This window comes from Procambarus clarkii, chromosome 92 (assembly GCF_040958095.1).
Source record: "Procambarus clarkii isolate CNS0578487 chromosome 92, FALCON_Pclarkii_2.0, whole genome shotgun sequence".
NCBI lineage: Eukaryota > Metazoa > Arthropoda > Malacostraca > Decapoda > Cambaridae > Procambarus > Procambarus clarkii.
This window is the reverse complement of record NC_091241.1, coordinates 9,035,638-9,054,063: the sequence shown is the minus strand read 5'-3', so window position 1 is coordinate 9,054,063 and position 18,426 is coordinate 9,035,638. Positions and strand designations below refer to the sequence as shown.

General features: G+C 38.5%; 1 protein-coding gene across 5 annotated transcripts; it reads left to right on the top strand.

The window, feature by feature from the left end:
- Positions 1 to 6: 6 nt before the first annotated feature.
- LOC138359724 (DNA primase large subunit-like) lies at positions 7 to 17,378 on the top strand. Of its 5 annotated transcripts, none has more exons than XM_069319293.1 (11): positions 7 to 165; positions 2,241 to 2,389; positions 3,725 to 3,837; positions 6,369 to 6,590; positions 8,761 to 8,859; positions 11,465 to 11,602; positions 11,781 to 12,110; positions 13,507 to 13,702; positions 14,161 to 14,328; positions 14,869 to 15,086; positions 15,407 to 17,378. In XM_069319293.1, the coding sequence occupies exons 2-10, from the start codon at positions 2,242 to 2,244 to the stop codon at positions 15,069 to 15,071; spliced, it is 1,617 nt and encodes a 538-aa protein (XP_069175394.1). In that variant the 5' UTR covers positions 7 to 165; position 2,241; the 3' UTR covers positions 15,072 to 15,086; positions 15,407 to 17,378. The 5 variants fall into 5 exon arrangements, with proteins under 5 accessions (XP_069175394.1, XP_069175393.1, XP_069175392.1 ...); XM_069319292.1 differs by having other exon boundaries at positions 2,223 to 2,389; XM_069319291.1 differs by having other exon boundaries at positions 14,869 to 17,378.
- Positions 17,379 to 18,426: the final 1,048 nt, after the last annotated feature.

The following is an 18,426-nucleotide window of genomic DNA, read 5'->3' as shown; positions in this document are numbered from 1 at the left end:
GGTAGTATTTAATACGAACTCCGGGTTGAGATGGGTTGAGATCTGGGTAGATTGTTAGGAGTAATGTGAGGAGGGAGGGCGTGAGTGAGGATGTGCGGCGACGGCGGCTTCTGACGCTGAATATTTGTAAACACCAGATTTGGCGCCAACTGTTCTCTCTGGCAGGTATTTATGGCGTCTTGTGTGGGGGTATAACACACTATTTTGTCACTCTCTTGTACGTATTTTGTACATACTGATGTGTATTTTGTGTGCGGCCTTTTCGGGTATTTTGTCCGGCCGTTCAAGCACTCGTTCCTCTGTCGTTCACAATATGGTTCTTAACTTCGATGCAAAGTAGGCCTACAGATTGTTCAGTTATTGATTGTTAAGCTGTATATATCTGCAGAGAGTCAGTCCAGACATGAAAATACTGTATGCAGAGCTATTATTAAAATCCTTAAGCATGCTTATCACACAGGTACTACAAACACTCGTCTATTCTTTAGGTTGCATTTTCAAAACCCTACACTGGACTACTAGGATAATTCAAATGTCTTATGCTGCCCTGTGCCATCGTGACCTCTAAATCATCATCAACCTTCTAACCCTCACCAAAAACACATTTTAGGGGGTATATTTGGTGTGGTTAGCATGCATTTTTCAAAAGAGAAGACCCTTATTCAAATCCTGGACAACATGTGATGATTTATATATAGTACAGTATTTCCTTCACTTTCGACCTTTAAATGTTTGGTGTACAGGTTCTTTAGCCTTGTTGGGCTCGGTCATATCTACAGTAACATGAGGGCCACTATCTGTCGATGCAGACAAGAATACAGTACGGCAGTTTATCAAGGTCCCCCAATGTTCCTGAGGATTTTTTTTTATCAGTATTTTGTATTACATCATTGTATTTATGACTTCAGCACGTACACAGTTCTGTAGGTTTATAACCTTATGAGTGAAAAAGCATCTGTATTTTATCCTACATTGTGGCTTGTTAAGCTTGAAGCTGTTGACCCTTTTATGTGTTTTATTTGATCTTATAAAGAAATGCTCTAGTTTAATAATCTCCAACTTGTTCAGTATTTAAAAAAGTTTCAATATCAGCTGTGTTATGTATAGTTTTACTGTTGTTAGTCCTGTGGCCCTCACTGGTCCTAGTTTGAGATTTCAATTAGTTATGGGAAGATTTTTGTAGCTCTGTGTTGAACTTTCTCCGAAGCAGATATGTCCTTCTGAAGGTGGATATATCTGTATCATGCTTGGATATAGTAGTCTAAATGGGGTGCGCAGTTGAATAACCACTATCTTTTCCTTGAAGTCAAATGTTAGTGTAACTATTACTAAGGTATAGTTTGCTATTTTTTTTTACTGAGGCTCCCACTTGCTGTGCAACATTCAATAACTGGTAGATCCTAACTTCTAGATCCATTTCTTCATCAATCTGTTGCATGGTGGTGGTGTTAATAAGATAGTTGTGATGTGCATTTGAAGTTATATATGAAATATTTCTCCATCACTTTTTTCTTAGTGCATTCATTTGTTCATTATACTACTAACTGAAATAAATTGTTTCTATTATTCTGTGGCTCATTTGGGTATTTTGTTTCCACCTGTGTTATCTTATTTGTGCACCTCCTATGCTAAATAGTCTTTATTTGTCTTCCCCCTCTCAATTATCTTCAGAATTGTGTAGGTGATTATCATATCTCCTCTTTCTTATATCTTCTATTGACTTGAAATTTAAATACTTTTAATCTTTTCTCATAACTCATACTTCTCAGCTCTGCAACTAGTCTAATGGCACACCTCAGGACTTTCTCCTGCATCCTATTGTGTTTTACAAGATACTGACTCCACACTGATGCTGCATAATCCAGAATTGTTCTGACATGCTCAGATTGTTAGAATCGGACATACTGAGGGTATACTGTATACCTAAAGTTTAGTTTGGCTCATTGTGGAAAATATGAAAGACTTGCTGATAGAGTATGGAAGACCGTTGACTATACCAGCATGAATGCAACTTGATACATGTTATTAATATATAGTTGTTCAGGCTGTACATTAATATAGGCTGTTGATAGTAATACACTAGGTTGGACATAACATGAATTAGAGGCAGTGTGAATTAAATAATATGTGTATGCTCTGTACTATAGATTAATTAGGTATTGCCTGAACCTTTGCTACTGTTAAATTTCATCAGAATTGTAAGTAATTATTTATATTTGCAGTTCAAATTAAAACTTCAGGATGGAATTCGGAGGCCGAAGAATTCGCAAGAACCGGCGAATAGAAATTGAGCTGTCATATCCATCTACCCTCCAGTTCTATTCCTCGCCGCCGTCAGGAAATGTTTCACTGGCTGAATTTGATGAGATGGCAGTTGAGAGATTGAAGAGTAAGTTAAATCCTGTGTGATATCTTATTCCAGAATAAGAGTAAATTAATATGCCATGCTTACAAAAAAATGAGTGAATGTGGATGGAAGTAAGGTTTTAATGGTGGCAAGAAAGGAGATTATGTTTGACATAAATGTGAATATGAAGGTTAAAAGTGGTCTTATATCTGGGATATGTGATTGGTAAAAGATTAAGTTATGCAAATAAAGTTGAAAGTACAGTATTGTGAGTCAGAAGGAAAGTTTTTCTAACCAGTTAAAAAAATGACTGGTTAGAAATAAGATAGGAAGATATGCACACACAGGTCTACTTGAAGGTGTGCTAGTGCTGTGCTTTATTAATAGCTCTGAGACTGTGATGCAGTATGAATATTAACGGTTTAACAGCTACCATGTTCAGTAAAGGTATCCAGATTTCACCTCACCTTGTGTTAGCCTCATTAATACAGTACTATACAATTCTTGTGGTGAAACTAAAGTCAATGGGAAGCAGTAATGTACTGTACATTGATATTTCCAGTTATTTTTTGCTTTAGTTTTATCCATGTTTTAGGAGTTTCTAGTTGTATAGTCTTTTGTGTGTGCATAGGATTTTTTCTTGCAATCAAGAATAAAACCTTTTCTTCAACATGTTGGCTGATTTTTCTGGGTTCCAGATAATTTTATCTGCCTGGGAATAAGGGAACCAGACTCCACTGTGCGGACTGTGTCTTTGTTGCTATCAGCCAGCACCTCAGTTTGACATGGAGGGGGTAGGAGGGGTTGGACGAAGCATTGTCAGTGTGCTTGTTTAAGGTTAATGTCATAAATGAGGTGGGCAAGAGAAAGAAAGGTTGAAAGTAACTTATTAATGGAAATAGTGTTAGGCATAGTTTGAGATATATACTGTACAAGAGTTGTTACATTCTTGTATGTTAAGTCAGAGTAATGAACGTCAATGGTACGGACAGGTTTGAGGGGGTTAGTTGTGAGGTCAGGCATAGATGAAAGTTATAAGGGCTAAAAGAAGAATAGATATCATTGTTCATATCATAGAAATTGAGAATGTATGAGTGCTAATCTCCCTAAGGCTTGACTGAACCAACACAGCTCAGGAAGCTACCAAAGACTCCAACAAATAAGGTAATTTCATTACATTTAAAGCTTGATTTTTTCTCATTACAGTAAAAGAGAATCACCTTTTAAAGTAAAATTTCTTAAAAAATCTTGTATATATTACTTTTGGCTTAAGGTACAATATTACATGGAATTGTAATACTGTAAGTGAAATTTACTGTATTTTGTATTGTTTTACATTATAAAACTAAGTACAGTACAGTACTTGTATTTTTTCAGTTTTAAGATGTGTTGAGCGTTTGAACCTCAGTGGCCATATCAAGAACTCCGATGACTGGATGAATAAGCTGTATGATGAATTTGCAAAGCACAAATATTTTATTCATACTGCTGTAAGTAATATGAATGAAAATGCTTCTTGTTTTGTAAATAACAAATGTAGGAATTGTTGTGTTATGGTGCTTATCATTTCTTTATAAAACTTATTTATCAAGCTAACTTAATTTCCTTGCAGTTACATGTTTAGAAATAGAAGTATTGATGGGGGAACAAAATTGAAAACTTTATTTGCTCTGTACTAAAAATTGGGTGATTTTTGTTTATCAAATCTATTTTGTATCCCTATTGAAGTAACCCATAATTATGTTAAACATTTGTATTCTATGGAGGAGGACGAGAACCTACTTCACTATTGCATAGTTTCTCATTGTCAGGAACAGGATGCCTGTTAGGCTTATCAGTGTCCTAGCCAACAGCTGTACCTTCCCAGGATACAACCCACAACAGTAGACTAACTCCCAGGTACCTATTTACTGCTAGGTGAACAGAGGCACCAGGTGTAAAGAAATGTGCGCAAACATCATGTCTTGTGAGAATTGAACTTTGGACAATCTCAGTCATATAAATTTGAGGCAAATCTAATCCTTGTCACACTTCATCTTTTGTATTCTGAGGAGAAGAACCTGAATGGTGAAAACATTTTTCAATTACTTAGATTAAAAACCGAGTTGAACGAATTACTGTACCCGTGACCTCACTCGAACAAACTGTACATGAAAGATTTCTTCCATTGCATCAGACCTCTGACAACCTACCTGAAGCATACCTGGAGAGGGTTCTGGGAGTTCTTCCAATCCCCGGGCCAGGCTCGACTTGTGATAACTCCTTAACCCCTGCACTGCGCACTTGTTTTTGGCAAAAACTTTTTAGTGCAATTGTTAAGGACATATTTTTGTTGTTTTTATAAATGTTCAGGTAAAGTTAATGTCAAAATGTTTCCAAACTCAACTATTTTCATTTCAAAACACAAAGAGTGATAAAACATTAAAAACATTAAAATATAGCCTAATTAAAAAAAAAAAACAGACAACTCTCAAAACAGCATTTGTCGTTTGGCGCAGTGCAGCGAACCTTTTATTATTTTAATCTGCACAGAAAGTCAGTAGGTCCCAATCAATAAACAAAAATCCACAGAATATTTATGTATTATGCTATCATCATTTTGTCTGTCACACTCAATAGAGGAGTCATTGGCTATTTGGTTTTCTTCTTCTTCTTAATAGTAGGTGCAGTTTGCATGAGGGGTTTGTCCTCCCGATGACTGCACCAGTACAAATGTAGGGAGGCTCGTTTATGTTGAGAATGATTAGAGCTTCGAAAGTGCTTGTTGCGTTGTGCTGTAGATAGAGGAGTGGCGACTAAAACAGGGGTGTACAGTATGTTAGAGAAAAACTTGCCGCACCATAGGGCGGTATATTGTGTTTATGGCGTCGGCTGATCGATGATGCTGCGACGAGACAGTTTTGTGTATTTAGCTGTTGGTGGAGCCAGGAATAAATGTGGCACAGGTCAGATGTGACCCAATTTGTTGGTCGACTGGAGATATTTACCCAGTGCTTTGACTATTTTATATTTTTCCTATAACGAGTGGTCACCTCCTCCTAATATATGCTCGATGGTAAAGGGTATTTTAAGTGTGATAAATACTTGTTTGAAATTTACTCTGTCACTATGATGTCGGAAACAGTGATCGATTATTTCAGGCACCTGACAGTGGATGCAGAGTTCGTTAATGGCTGTTCTGTACTTAGAGCTGTGTGCTGCCAGTTTGGTGTGTTCCAGCCTTAATCTGGTCATCATTACATCAATTTCTCTACTTTTATATCTGACATGTTTCCAAGTTTCCCTTTTCTTTTTTATGGACCCATGGTACAAAGATGAACATGACATTTTCCATTTCATTACAAAGTCTTGGGTGATGGTATCTTTGATGGTATCTCCTTTATGTGCAACATGAGGAATTGGATGACTGGTAATGTGAGGCGTGTTGTGCATCGCTTTGGCTAATTGATCTACAAGTTCATTATGGAGAATACCATAATGCACTGGGACCCATTGGATAGAGGTGTCATAATCATTCAATCGATGTTCATGGAGAAGTTGAAGGCATGGGTAAACAAACTCTGCAAGTTGTTGAAGAGTACGTAATTGCTTGAATCGCACTCTTGGAGTCTACAGATTGTATATATCCCAATTGGTAATGTTGTAATTATTTGGAGAGCTTGGTATAAGGCATATAATTCAGCTGTGAAAATAGATAGTTGGTTTGGTAACCGCCATCCCTGCTTGAGATGGCATTTCGGTATCTATATAGCGCTAGTAACCGAGTTGTTTATTTATTGCCAATCGATTGATCGGTTGGCAATAAATAATCATTGGTCGATTGATCAATGATACTTTGCTCCCCTGACCTCTTAAATAGAGCCCGATTCTGATCCTGTACTCCTGGTAGGTCACGAAATGCGTCAGGGGGCCTGATTTCTATTTAGTTAAAAAATAATGAACATAAGGTTTCTGGGAATCTATTGTAGAAGTACGATACTGTAGTACAAACGAACTATATTAATCAGAAGTTTTTCAACAGGAAAAGATATCAAGTAATAAAAGAGATGAGGTTGAGGCAGCAAGACGACGTGACCATGTGTCCCACTTCGTGCTGCGTCTGGCTTACTGCCGCACAGAAGATCTTCGACGTTGGTTCATCGCTCACGAAACAGACTTATTTCGTGCTCGCTTTATCCATTGCTCCAAGAATGGAACCGATATTAAAAACTTCATGATGAGTAATAATCTTCATTTTACACCAGTAAGTAATTAATGAAGTTTTATTTGTTACATATTTGTCTACATTAATTCTATATTTTTAACTCAATTTAAATGTCTTCCATTATATAACTTAGCTATTTTACCAGATTTTGTTTCACCGATCTCTCTCTTTCTCTCTCTCTCTCTCTCTCTCTCTCTCTCTCTCTCTCTCTCTCTCTCTCTCTCTCTCTCTCTCTCTCTCTCTCTCTCTCTCTCTCTCTCTCTCTGTTTATACATATATATTAAGTACAAAGTATTAAGTGCAATTTCTTCAGTCATATTAGTGTTTAATATACATGTACAGTATTGCCAGTACCTTTATTATGGCTTGTGCTGACCAATGTAAGGTATTAATGCATCACTAGCACGATGATAACACCTTTCCTTGTTATCATTGTGAGACGTATGGTATGAAAAGGAATCAGAGCAGTAGTTATGGATAATCAGATTTCAGATTATGGGTAATCTGAAAGTATGTATGGTGTTAGGAGAATAATTAGAGTTGGCGATGAAATGTCCAATGCTTCAGGGATCAGTGCAGTTGAGTCTCGGCCAAAAGGCCCCAAGTTCAATTACCGTGGCAGACTAGAAGTGTTAAAGTAATGTTTCCATTCAGCTGATGACCTGTTCACCTAACATTAAATACGTATGAGTGGGTTAGGCAGCTGTTGTGGGTTGCAACTTGGTACTGGTGGTACTGGTTCTCCATGATGCTGTACAGTGAATGGACAGATGGTTTTGTTGAAGTGTCTTGAACCATGTTTTCCTGTTCTGCTTCCGTCTTCTCTATGGGCCTGTGATGCCCTCTCTCACAATGCAAGGGCAAAATCTTCATCAACGTGACTTTTCCAGTCATTCTATGTATTAACCTCATGGCTTTTATACATATATACAGTGTAAAACTCTTGAATATAAACACTTTGGTGCAAATGCCAGTACAGTACTGTACCACACTCTTCTGCCAGCCTGCTCACTTTCTCTATTAATTTAGTGATTTTTCCATGTTCGGATACCTGCCCTTCACCTTACTGTGTTTTGCCCGATTACTCCTACTGCTTTACAACAGTTCATTAAAAAATAACAAAATATAAAAAGAAAAATGGGTGAAAATCCTTGAATATGGATTTCAGTAAATAAAACATTACAACCAAAAAAACTTTTTTTCAAATTTGTATTTGGTACTAAAGGCAGCCAAAAAAAACATAAAAATGTTGAACAAATATTAACACTATCGCATCCGGATAACGATATTGACGTCCTAAAATCAATACTCTAAGTTATCTGGTGGACAGCAGTGCTGTCCAAAATTAAAATATTTGTAAAAATTCCATTTATTGTCCGATTATTATGCGGTTTGTTTTAAGATGCACGCCAACGTCTTCCCATTCTCTGTGGCTATATATGGCTATACATAATGCTTTTGTGTTATACAAGCTAAGAAACTCATATTCCTCCAGTTCCATGAATTAGTCATTTGGTCACTAGTGTACTTTGAGTATAAGGATTGGCCTCTCAAAAATGTCAACATGTTCGTCACCATCATACACGCTGGTGATGAACAAGATGATGACAGCAGTTCTACTTCTCACTACTAATGGCAGTGTTGCAACACCCGGACCATCAGTTGCAAAGCTGCCACTCTTTACTTTATGTACTGTACTTTATCTTACGGTATTGGTAATGTTGTTCTTATATTTGTTCTTATGTGTAAATATTCCTTTAGAGCATTCTATTGTGAATAATTTGATACCAAATTGAACAATGTAGCATGTAAATTGAGGTAAGAAAGCTGAAAAGAGAATAAACATCGCTCGCGCTACCTTGGGGTGCACAGCGGCCCGCCCGCCGGGGATGTGAAAGTGTTAAATATGCATTCTGTATTTTCTGTAATTTTTATATGAATGGTATTTTGATTATTGTTAAATGTATAATGATTATGTTATAGTTCAAGGATAGCTTAACTGAAATGAGAGCAAACTTAGTAGATTAAGTAATTCTTTAGAGTTAACGTAACAGTAAGTAGAATAGATCAGCAGGGAGAGTAATCTTTTTGAATGAAGATCACTTGACTGAGACGTTAGTGTTGATATATGAGCAGTTAGCCCTAAGCACTGTTAATGCCATTGATCAGATTTGTTAGATTTCAAACTATAAATCTCTCTCTCTCTCAGATTACTTCAGAAGAGGTACAAAACGAAAGGGAAAATTTGATAGCTGGAACATACAACATAAGCAGCGGTGACATGCTGGAAGGCCGAATATTTTACAAGGTAAGTTAATTATTTTCATTTATTTTCATTATATTTTCTCATTTATTTTCTGTGTAAAATAGTTTAGCTAAAATTCAAGGTTAAATGTAATTTTTTTATCCCAAATTTCTCCTTACTCTCAAAGTAGTGGTCCAGAGAGAGCAAACTTTGGCCTGTCTTGCTGAGCTTTTATTGGCCTGCGGTGTTTCCTGAATTGCAGAGGACTACCATGAATCAGGGTGCAGGGCAAGAACCTTGGGAGATACCAGCATTCTCACGATCATGCTTGAACAGGGAAATCAACCTGTTGTCCTGTGGCCAAGGATTAACATGTCGTATCCTGAGCATTGTTAAGTTAATCCACTATGTTTCATATGAAGTTCCTGATAGCTGAGAACTTCATAATACATAACAATACCTAACATAATTTTCCTGTATCACTTATGCAAGATTTTGAGAAAGTAATCCGAATAGAAGATCTTAACTCCCATCCACCACATGGAGTGTGTGTGTGTAATTACCTAAGTGTAGTTACAGGATGAGAGCTACGCTTGTAGTGTCCCGTCTTCCCAGCACTCTTTGTCATATAACACTTTGAAACTACTGACGGTCTCAGCCTCCACCACCTTCTCACCTGACATGTTCCAATCATCTACCACTCTGTTTGCAAAAGTGAATTTTCTTATATTTTTTTCAGCATCTGTGTTTAGTTAGTTTAAATCTATGACCTCTTGTTCTTGAAGTTCCAGGTCTCAGGAAATCTTCCCTATCAATTTTATCAATTCTTGTTACTATTTTGTACGTAGTAATCATATCACCTCTTTTCCTTCTGTCTTCTAGTTTTGGCCTATTTAATGCCCCTAACCTCTTCTCGTAGCTCTTGTCCTTCACTTCTGGGAGCCAATTTATGCTGGTCGTCGTATGATGGAAATCCTGATCAGTATGAAACTTGATTCTGACATGTACATTTTCATTGTATATGTATTTTTTCTGTGGAGAGCCCCTTCGGCTCCCTGAAGCTATACCGGGCTGATGTGTATATAATAGACCGTGGCAACAGTCAATCGATGGATTTCTAGGCCTACTGGGGACCAGTGCCAGAACCTGGCTCCCTCAGAGAGGCACAAGGACCAGTGGCCTGTAGACTCTCCCGTGTAGTTCGAAGCAGTCTATATCTGCCATCACCGTGTCAGGCACCCAGAAAGGTAGAAATCCCAAAACAAACTACAGCTGGTTAAAAATTGCAAACCGAAAGCTGAACGAGCAGGCAGAACTGCCCCAATCAGAAAACAAGCAAACAAGCATGACATCACCACATCCACCGCGCCGCTGTCTGCGCAGCTCCTCTTTCCCCGGGAGGGGGAACCAAACCACAAACCACTGGTTTGCAAGATCTCCCTCCTGCGAGACGCGGATACTGCCTCTGTTATGGATCCGTCCTCCTTTGAGTTCAGTTCTTCTTTCCCGTATTGGGTGCGTTTAGAGGTTCCGGAGTCTTCCTGGCTGGCAGACTGCCCATTCTTTTCGTTGGGGTTGTGGCATGGGTTCTGTCAGACCTGCACACTTGAATTGCGAGAAACCTCTACCATTCTACAAGTTTAAGTGGGAGACGACTTAGAGCGCCTTAATGGTGCTTGTTCACCTGTGCAGCTTCACGTGCAGATTCCCTCCCTTTCGGCGTCTTTGGTTGCTGGGGAAACTTGGGCATGGCTTCCTGTGGGCATTTGGCTTTGGGCTTGCACTTCTTTTCCCTTCTCTAACTGTCTTTGGACTGGCTTGAGGAGGATGTGGGGGGTGTTGAGTGCCACGCCTTATTCTGGGGGTGCTGGTTTTGGCGGCTAGGGAGTCGGTCGCACTGTTGAAGCTGTTTGCTCCAATTCTCAGTGAGGTGGTGTCTGTTCTTTGCTTCTCACCCCGCGTGCTGGCAAGCTGTGCTCGCTCACCCTTTGGAATCCGCTTGGGCCCTGACTCTTAGGTTTTCATCTCCGTATTGTCTGTTGCTGTTTACGTAGACTGCGGTCACACAGTTTCTGCAGGCAACTTCGTCTAGTTGACGTCTTATGTCAGACTTGTTTGTTCTCCTGGGTAACCGTTCTCAGCTTTCTTAGGAGAGTTGTGCCAAGGCTCTGGGTTACGTAGGCCAGGATGGGCCATTGGTGCTAGCTTCTGAGCCAGCGTTTCCTTTGAAACCGGCGTCGTCTGGTCGACGCGATGATCGCTCTGCTCGTTGGCCGGCTTCTCGTAAGGGGCGTTGGCCTTTCGTGGTTTGCCTCATTGACGGGGCAATGGGCAGGAGGCTTGCGCTGTTTGCTCACACCTGGTCTCACGATTCATGGGCGTTTCGGATCATATGCTCCGGCCTGTGGTGGCGTTGGGTGGCTCCTCCTTAGAAAGGTTTGGGGCTGGCAGGGCAGGCTTCTTTTCCTACGCTCCGTCGGGTTATCTTGGAGTGGGTGCGCTTGGGTGTGGTTGAAATGACTCAGTCCCTCAGGTGGGTTGAGCTCAGAAAATGGCATTTTATTACAGTACATTCAATGCTGTTTTTTGTGTTTATATCATGCTCCTACAGTGTGTTCACATACTGTCTCTTGGGTAGAAATGACCTCAACTGCATTTGTTATTTCAGGTGCCATTTATAGAAGCCCTGGAGCTAGTGAGACAAAGAAAAATTTACCTGAATGGGGGGTATGCGTATGTTCCCGATACTGACCTGGTTACCCTAGTTACAGCTTCATTCAGAAGTAATCTCTCTCATGCACTGGCGGTAGGTGGTTTGTACATTTGTACATTTTCTTTAAGGCATTACATTTTTGGGGGTATGTTGGCATAATACATGACATGGTTTATATTTGTTGGGAATATTGGTAATGGTTATAATATGGGGTCTGCTGTCAGTGTAGTTCATCAATGATGTTTTTGCCTAATAAATTGTTCTTCTCCAGACAACAAATAGAGCGCTTCCGCAGCTAGAGGATGATGAACGCTTGATGAAACTCCTACAGGACTTTGACAAGCGGTACACTGGTAATGACTACTCACAGAAGAAAAATTCTGAAAATCTTCGCATAACACCAGATATGATTGACCAGCTTGCCAGCAAGTCTTTTCCATTGTGCATGCGTCAATTAAATGACACGCTAAGAACGACTCACCATCTACGCCACGGTGGGCGTCTTTCATATGGGTTGTTCCTCAAGGCTGCAGGATTGAGCTTAGAAGATGCTCTGTACTTTTGGAGATCTCATTTTACAAAGACGATGGACGTAGATAAGGTAAAGTTTTATTTGAGTGCATTAATATGTGTAATTATCATTGATTTTTTAAGACAAATGCCTGAGAAAGTATCTAGTTTGACTGAAAAATTTAAGCATTCAGACTTTTGTCTTCACATTCCTAACTTTTATTCCATTGTAAGTTTGCTTCTTTCATTTTGCAGATGTTCTATATCAATTGCCCTCTTAGTCAAGTTCTGAGGTGCTTCTTTATGTCCTAGTTGGGAGCTTATCTTTTGGTGATGTTATGTAAAGTGTGCAGTAGACCATGTATGCTCCAGTCATATACCTATGTAAAGCGTGCAGTAGACCATGTATGCACCAGTCATATACCCATGTAAATCATGCAGTAGACCATATATACACCAGTCATAAACCCATGTGAAGCATGCAGTAGACCATATATGCACCAGTCATATACCCATGTGAAGCATGCAGTAGATCACCAGGCTCAAGCACATTCACCAGTTTCATTCCTCACCAGGAAATGTATATTGGCTTCATCACACAAAAGTCCATCATGTCCTTTGGTACAGATACCAGTAAACATTTAGTTTTATACATAACTACTTCAACCATTGTCTTTTGAGATATTTATCTTGATTTGTTTTGCGAATATGTTGGTGACGAAGAGGACACGTTGACTAGTTGAATTGCTACCAGGGAGGAAATGCATATTAGTTTTTATCAATAACCAATTGATAAAAACTGCACCGCAAGCAGTCCCCAGGGCCAGATGAAGTGTATGCCCAGATTCTTATAGAACGTAAAGAAAAGCTTAGTGAGCCCTTGTCTTGCATATTTAATAAATCATTATTCAAGCAGTTCCTGGTTATCGGCTGGACAGTGTTGAAGTTTCCATATGTTACCATAAAAAATATCTGGGAGTCATGACAAAGTTAATACCAGGGAACTAGAAACCTTTCTTGTGAAAGGTTTCTTTTTATTTGTATACTGTGTGCCGAGGTGATGATTCACTATCGTCTGCTTTTATTACCGGTCCACACCTTACCTGACCTCCCTCTAGCAGGTTTGGGAAAAGGTATTAACTGTACACTTGGGAAGAGGTATTGTAATTTGTGGAGTAAGTAGAATTAACAGACCCGTCTCATTAGCTGCACATAAGCTAATGAGAATATGGAGCAAATATTTTACTGACATAATATACTTGCTACAGATCAAATTACTATACAGGGTAATGTAAGGACAGGATCACTGGATTTTCATGCAAAGTTTAGACAGATATATGAATAAAGTTTGGATGGATACAAAGAGGAGCTGCCTCTAATGGGCTAATAGGCCTTTACATTTTCTTTGTATCGTATTTTATGTTCCTTTGTATACCAACATTTAAAATTGGTTCTATTTTGTGCACTTACACAATTTTTATCCTCAGTTTGAGAAGCAGTACGCATACAATATCCGTTTCAACTATGGAAAAGAAGGAAAGAGAACAGACTATACTCCGTACAGCTGCTTGAAGATCATCATGACCAGCATAGGATCCGGTGATGCCCATGGTTGTCCCTTCAAACACACGGACGCTCCTATATTGAAGCAACGTCTCACTAGCTTCCAAGTCCCACAACAAGGTAATACCAACTGCTTCGGTAGTAGAATGATAGGGAAATGACCAAAATTTATGGTATTTAACAATGTTGCTATTGGTATGTTATAGAAAGTCTTAAATTTTATTTGTAATGTTTAATTAAAAAGTTACAAGGATTTGTATGATAGTGTTTTATAATTGTGTGTGTCTATTGAGCCACATCAAGAGTCAATAGTAATGTGGCTCTTGCCAGAGATAAGCTTTCATGATTTATATGGGCCTGGTGGGGCATGATATAGTACGCTAGAGGTACCCAGGCGGCTAGCTTTCAGGGAGCCACCAAAGAGCCCACCAGAAAGGCATTTCTTTACATTCAAAGCACTATTTTCTTCTCTGACCTGATGCCTCACTTTCCCTCAATATGAGAATGAGATAATGGTTATGTATGTGAACTGTTGTAGCAGATTTCCAACTACAGAATATATTTTATGTTTATTGCAGCTATTAATGAAATTATGGAATTGGTAAGCAAGAACCATTATCAGATAGCTTGTCAGCGGTACTGGGAAGCCACTCACAATTCTCAAATGGAGGCTGGAATTAATCATCCTAACCAGTACTTTGAAGAGAGCTACAAAGTTTTACACGGACTCTCCCAGTCAAGTCAAGGTAAATATTCACACTATACGCTGTTTACCTTTTTGTTAGTGTTCTTTAATCATTTATATGATAATCAGCAAATGCTTCAGGAAATGATACAACCAAGAGGAAGCATGTTGTAGTATTAAGCTCTTTGTATAATGATCTAATGAGATGCGTGGAGTAGAGAATGAGTGGTGTTGGTCACTTCTTACATTAAATAACAACTTTCTTTCAAACACCTCAAAAAATGTTGAGCTAGTCTACATAGCTCACCTTCACTCTTTTTGATAAAAGAACTATATCATCTGCTGACTTCAAATTTGACATGTTCCAATTACTCGAACAGTTTCAGGCCTACAGTTTATGATATGTTTACATCCCTCTCAGACTTGACTGCTACCTTAACCTTCCTCATGATGCCATCCAAATAAATAAATAAATAAATATATATATATACTGTATGTGTGTGTGTGTATAATATACACATACACACATAATAACTGTATAATATATATAAATGTATTTGTTAGCATAAGTTGAGTATTAATTTCACGTTTTTATCCACAGCCAAGAAGACACCGCAGGTGAGAATGAATCGTTCTGTCATGTATTCTTCTCAGTCTTTGAGTCAGCCAACACAAATGTCATCCCAGTCCACGCAAGGTTCTACCCAAGACGACACCACTCCCGCAGATATGGATTCTACGATGTTTGATGATGACATGGACTCGGCAATGCTGGAACAGTATATGGAAACGTCGAAAGCTTGATTTCAGTGTTCATAGGTATGATAATGCCAGGTAAAAATGTTTGAGTGTGCTCTGGTCTGTCCATTCAGTATTGAAAAATTAATTGAGTACAAGTGTTTGTTAAAATACAATAAAGTGAAAGCATATACTTTATCCTGTTATAAGCTTTGACTAAATGCTGCAAGATGGAATTAAGATGGTCTTTGGGTAGTCCTTCTTTTGACCTCCACCATAACTATTTTGATTTTTTCAAATTGATTTTGAATACTGTTTGTGTTGGTAGCTTATAGGCCTACAAATAAGAGTGCAGAGTAGCTTTTCAGGAAAGAAATAACTCTTCTTGTCTTTTATATTAGGTTGTGACAATGGAAAGAGAGAGAAAGACATCTGTATTCAGGTACTGTATTGCCCTTTGCACATCCTGTTTAACCTTGATGAAACAAATAACTGGTTTGACAATCACCTGAAAATCCTCACTGTAGTAATCTCTTGATGATCCTTGAATGTACAGTTAGTTTGGCAATACTATATTGTGTGTTATGTACAGTGCTAGAATTTGGAGAATTTGGAGGAAATTTATGTATTTCTGATTATTGTTTAAATGTAACCAGCCTTCCAAAAATAATAGTACATATGGATGGAAAGTACAAACTACGCAGTGTTGTGTGCAAAAAAGGTCCACATTTTGTACTATTAATTTTGTAGAGGACCTGAGGAAAGAAGGCAGCAACCATACCTACTTTACCCTAGGCTTGGCTCTACCCTTTTCCATATTTGTACTATGTTAGGCCCAGGATTGCTTATTTTGGCCTTAAGACAGAACTCCACAGCTAATGTGACTTAGTAGTTGGGAGCCATGTAAGTAAGATAGCTTTAAGGAGCCACTGGGGCTTCTCCAGAATGAAGCATTTCATTACATTCAATGCTGCTTTTTTATACCAATATTTTCCTAATATTCCAAATATTGTGTAGTATGTTATTTGAGTGATACTTTTTGAAATGCATACTATTGGAATACAAATCAGATGATAGGAATAACTAGTTAGCATTTGGCTGTGATAAGAAAAGAACAGCAATATTTAATTGGTGGATTTCTCTGCTTTTATATATTAAAAATGTTACATCTTGTGCCATCGACTGAAGCAGTGCACTGTGTATGTGTTGATCGATACTGTGGCTTTAGAACCATTTGCTGTGGAAGGCAATTTGCCACTTCTGCAGACTTGGGGCTTCCATAAATTTTGTACAAATAATTTCTTGAGTGGCATACTTCTAGCAAACTTTCTACCAAGTTGTTGAGAGAATTAGAAGGTTTATTTGTAACAACTTAGTCAAATCGTTAAAATTGTGACAGAACTGAACAGGTGTACAACTGTGTAACTCAAACTTATATATTTAGACATAAATTGTTGCTACTCCTTATTTTGTGAGTCACGTGTAGAAAAAGTCAAGCATATGATGAAGAATTTAAAACCTTTATCACTGACACTCTACACAGATGTAAAGGGGATAGAGAGGATAAGATGTTTATCGCTATAGGGTACTGGAGATGTGGCATACAGATCTAGTGGTATAGTCATGCTGAGAAATGTTGCAACACATTGGTAAACACAAGATAAATATAGTCTTAAATATATAATACTTATATGTGACATACAGTAAATGTGCAATTCATTGAGTTATGTTTCAGATTTGATATTAAAGAAACATGCTAAGTGTACAGCCATAGAAAATTATAAAACTTAGTATTGGTACACAAGATTCCAATGTATGATGTGTAAATATTTGTGCATAGATAAGAAGGACCTTAGATGTGTGTGTGTGAGAGAACGTGGGTGCACATTCCACCCAGCTATTTTCAGGTTTGGTCATGCGAATAAACATTGGTAATGTTCATCCCATAATTTAACTTAATATAGGTGGCCTCAATTTGCACAGAACTGGGGAACACTGGTCCGTGGTGTGTCTGGTAAACACACACATCAAGTTTCATAGTATGCAAGCGAGTCTTGATGTTATGCAGGTTTAGTGCAAATAATACAAGCTAATCTTCAGGTTTACCACATTGTGGGCAGTGTCAGGCTCCAACACACATTACATTATTTTGTTTTACAAATATTTTTAGTTTGATTTGCTTTGTTCTTTATTGTACAGTTTTACAGGAGCATGAACCCTGTGCAAATCCAGGTCCACCTATATGGTTTCTATTTCTAAAAAGCATTGGAATTTTGTTGTTGTCTTGGTAATGTAAATAACAAAGCGTTTTATCACGTGTAATATATTTATTTTCTAAATCCATTATAAATAGCACAAACAATTTACAGTACAGAGGCTTCTTTTATTTGACCTTATATATACAAATCTTTATTTTATTTACTTTAGGTAGTAAGTTTTGTTCTGGTGTAATAATGTCTCATGTGGCATACAACTGAGGATCAGCATTTGATCCCCCGGATCTGAGAGATGGCGGAACACGTTTGGTTTCATCTCAAGCCTCTGTTCACCTAGCAGTAAATAGGCACCCCAGGAGCTAGGCAACTCTTGTGGGGTGCATACAGTAGTTGGTCTCAGGGAACCTTACACCCAGTACAATTTTTCACGTAGCAGTAAATAGGTACCCGGGATTTAGGCAACTGTTGTGGGTTGTATGCTGGTGAAAGTCATCAGTAGATCAGCAGTTGACCTAGGGGGGACCTGGATAAGCCTAACAGGCTTCCTGTCCCTGACTGGGAAACCAAAAGCATTTGGATCTCTCTTCTCTTGAATTACTAAATCTGCAATCAACAAAGTTGTATCTATCCTGGGCACCAAAAAGGTTCACGATTGCAGGCAAGCAAGATGACGTATGGTGCCTTGCGACCAAGGAACCATATATCAGTTCACTGTTCAAGAGTTATTAATAGTAATTATTATTATTATTATTTTTAATTACCGAGGTTCTGATTACAAATTTTACATAACAGGTATTATATAGAGCCACTAATCACTTGTAGCATTTTGAGAAGTGTCCATGTAGGCAAAGGTCCAAACACCAAGAATAAAAAAAAGAGGTCCAAAGGTGTATTCAGCAACTCATGAGTTACAGATTTCTAGTGACATCACACTCATGTGTGATGTCATACTCCACCACACTCCATTGTCACACAATCACACTCCATTGGTCACTCTAGTGACCAATGGAGAAGGTCACCCCCTACTGGTCGCCAAGCCCAGCCTACAGACACCAGGTGACAGCACCTCTCATTACCAATGGTCGTTCCTTCCACAATGAACAGCCACATTAGCAAATTTGCAGATGGGACAAATATTGGGCATAAAAGGACTGAAAACTGGTACAAGACTATTTAGATAGCCTTTTAAAAGGATGAAAGACTGG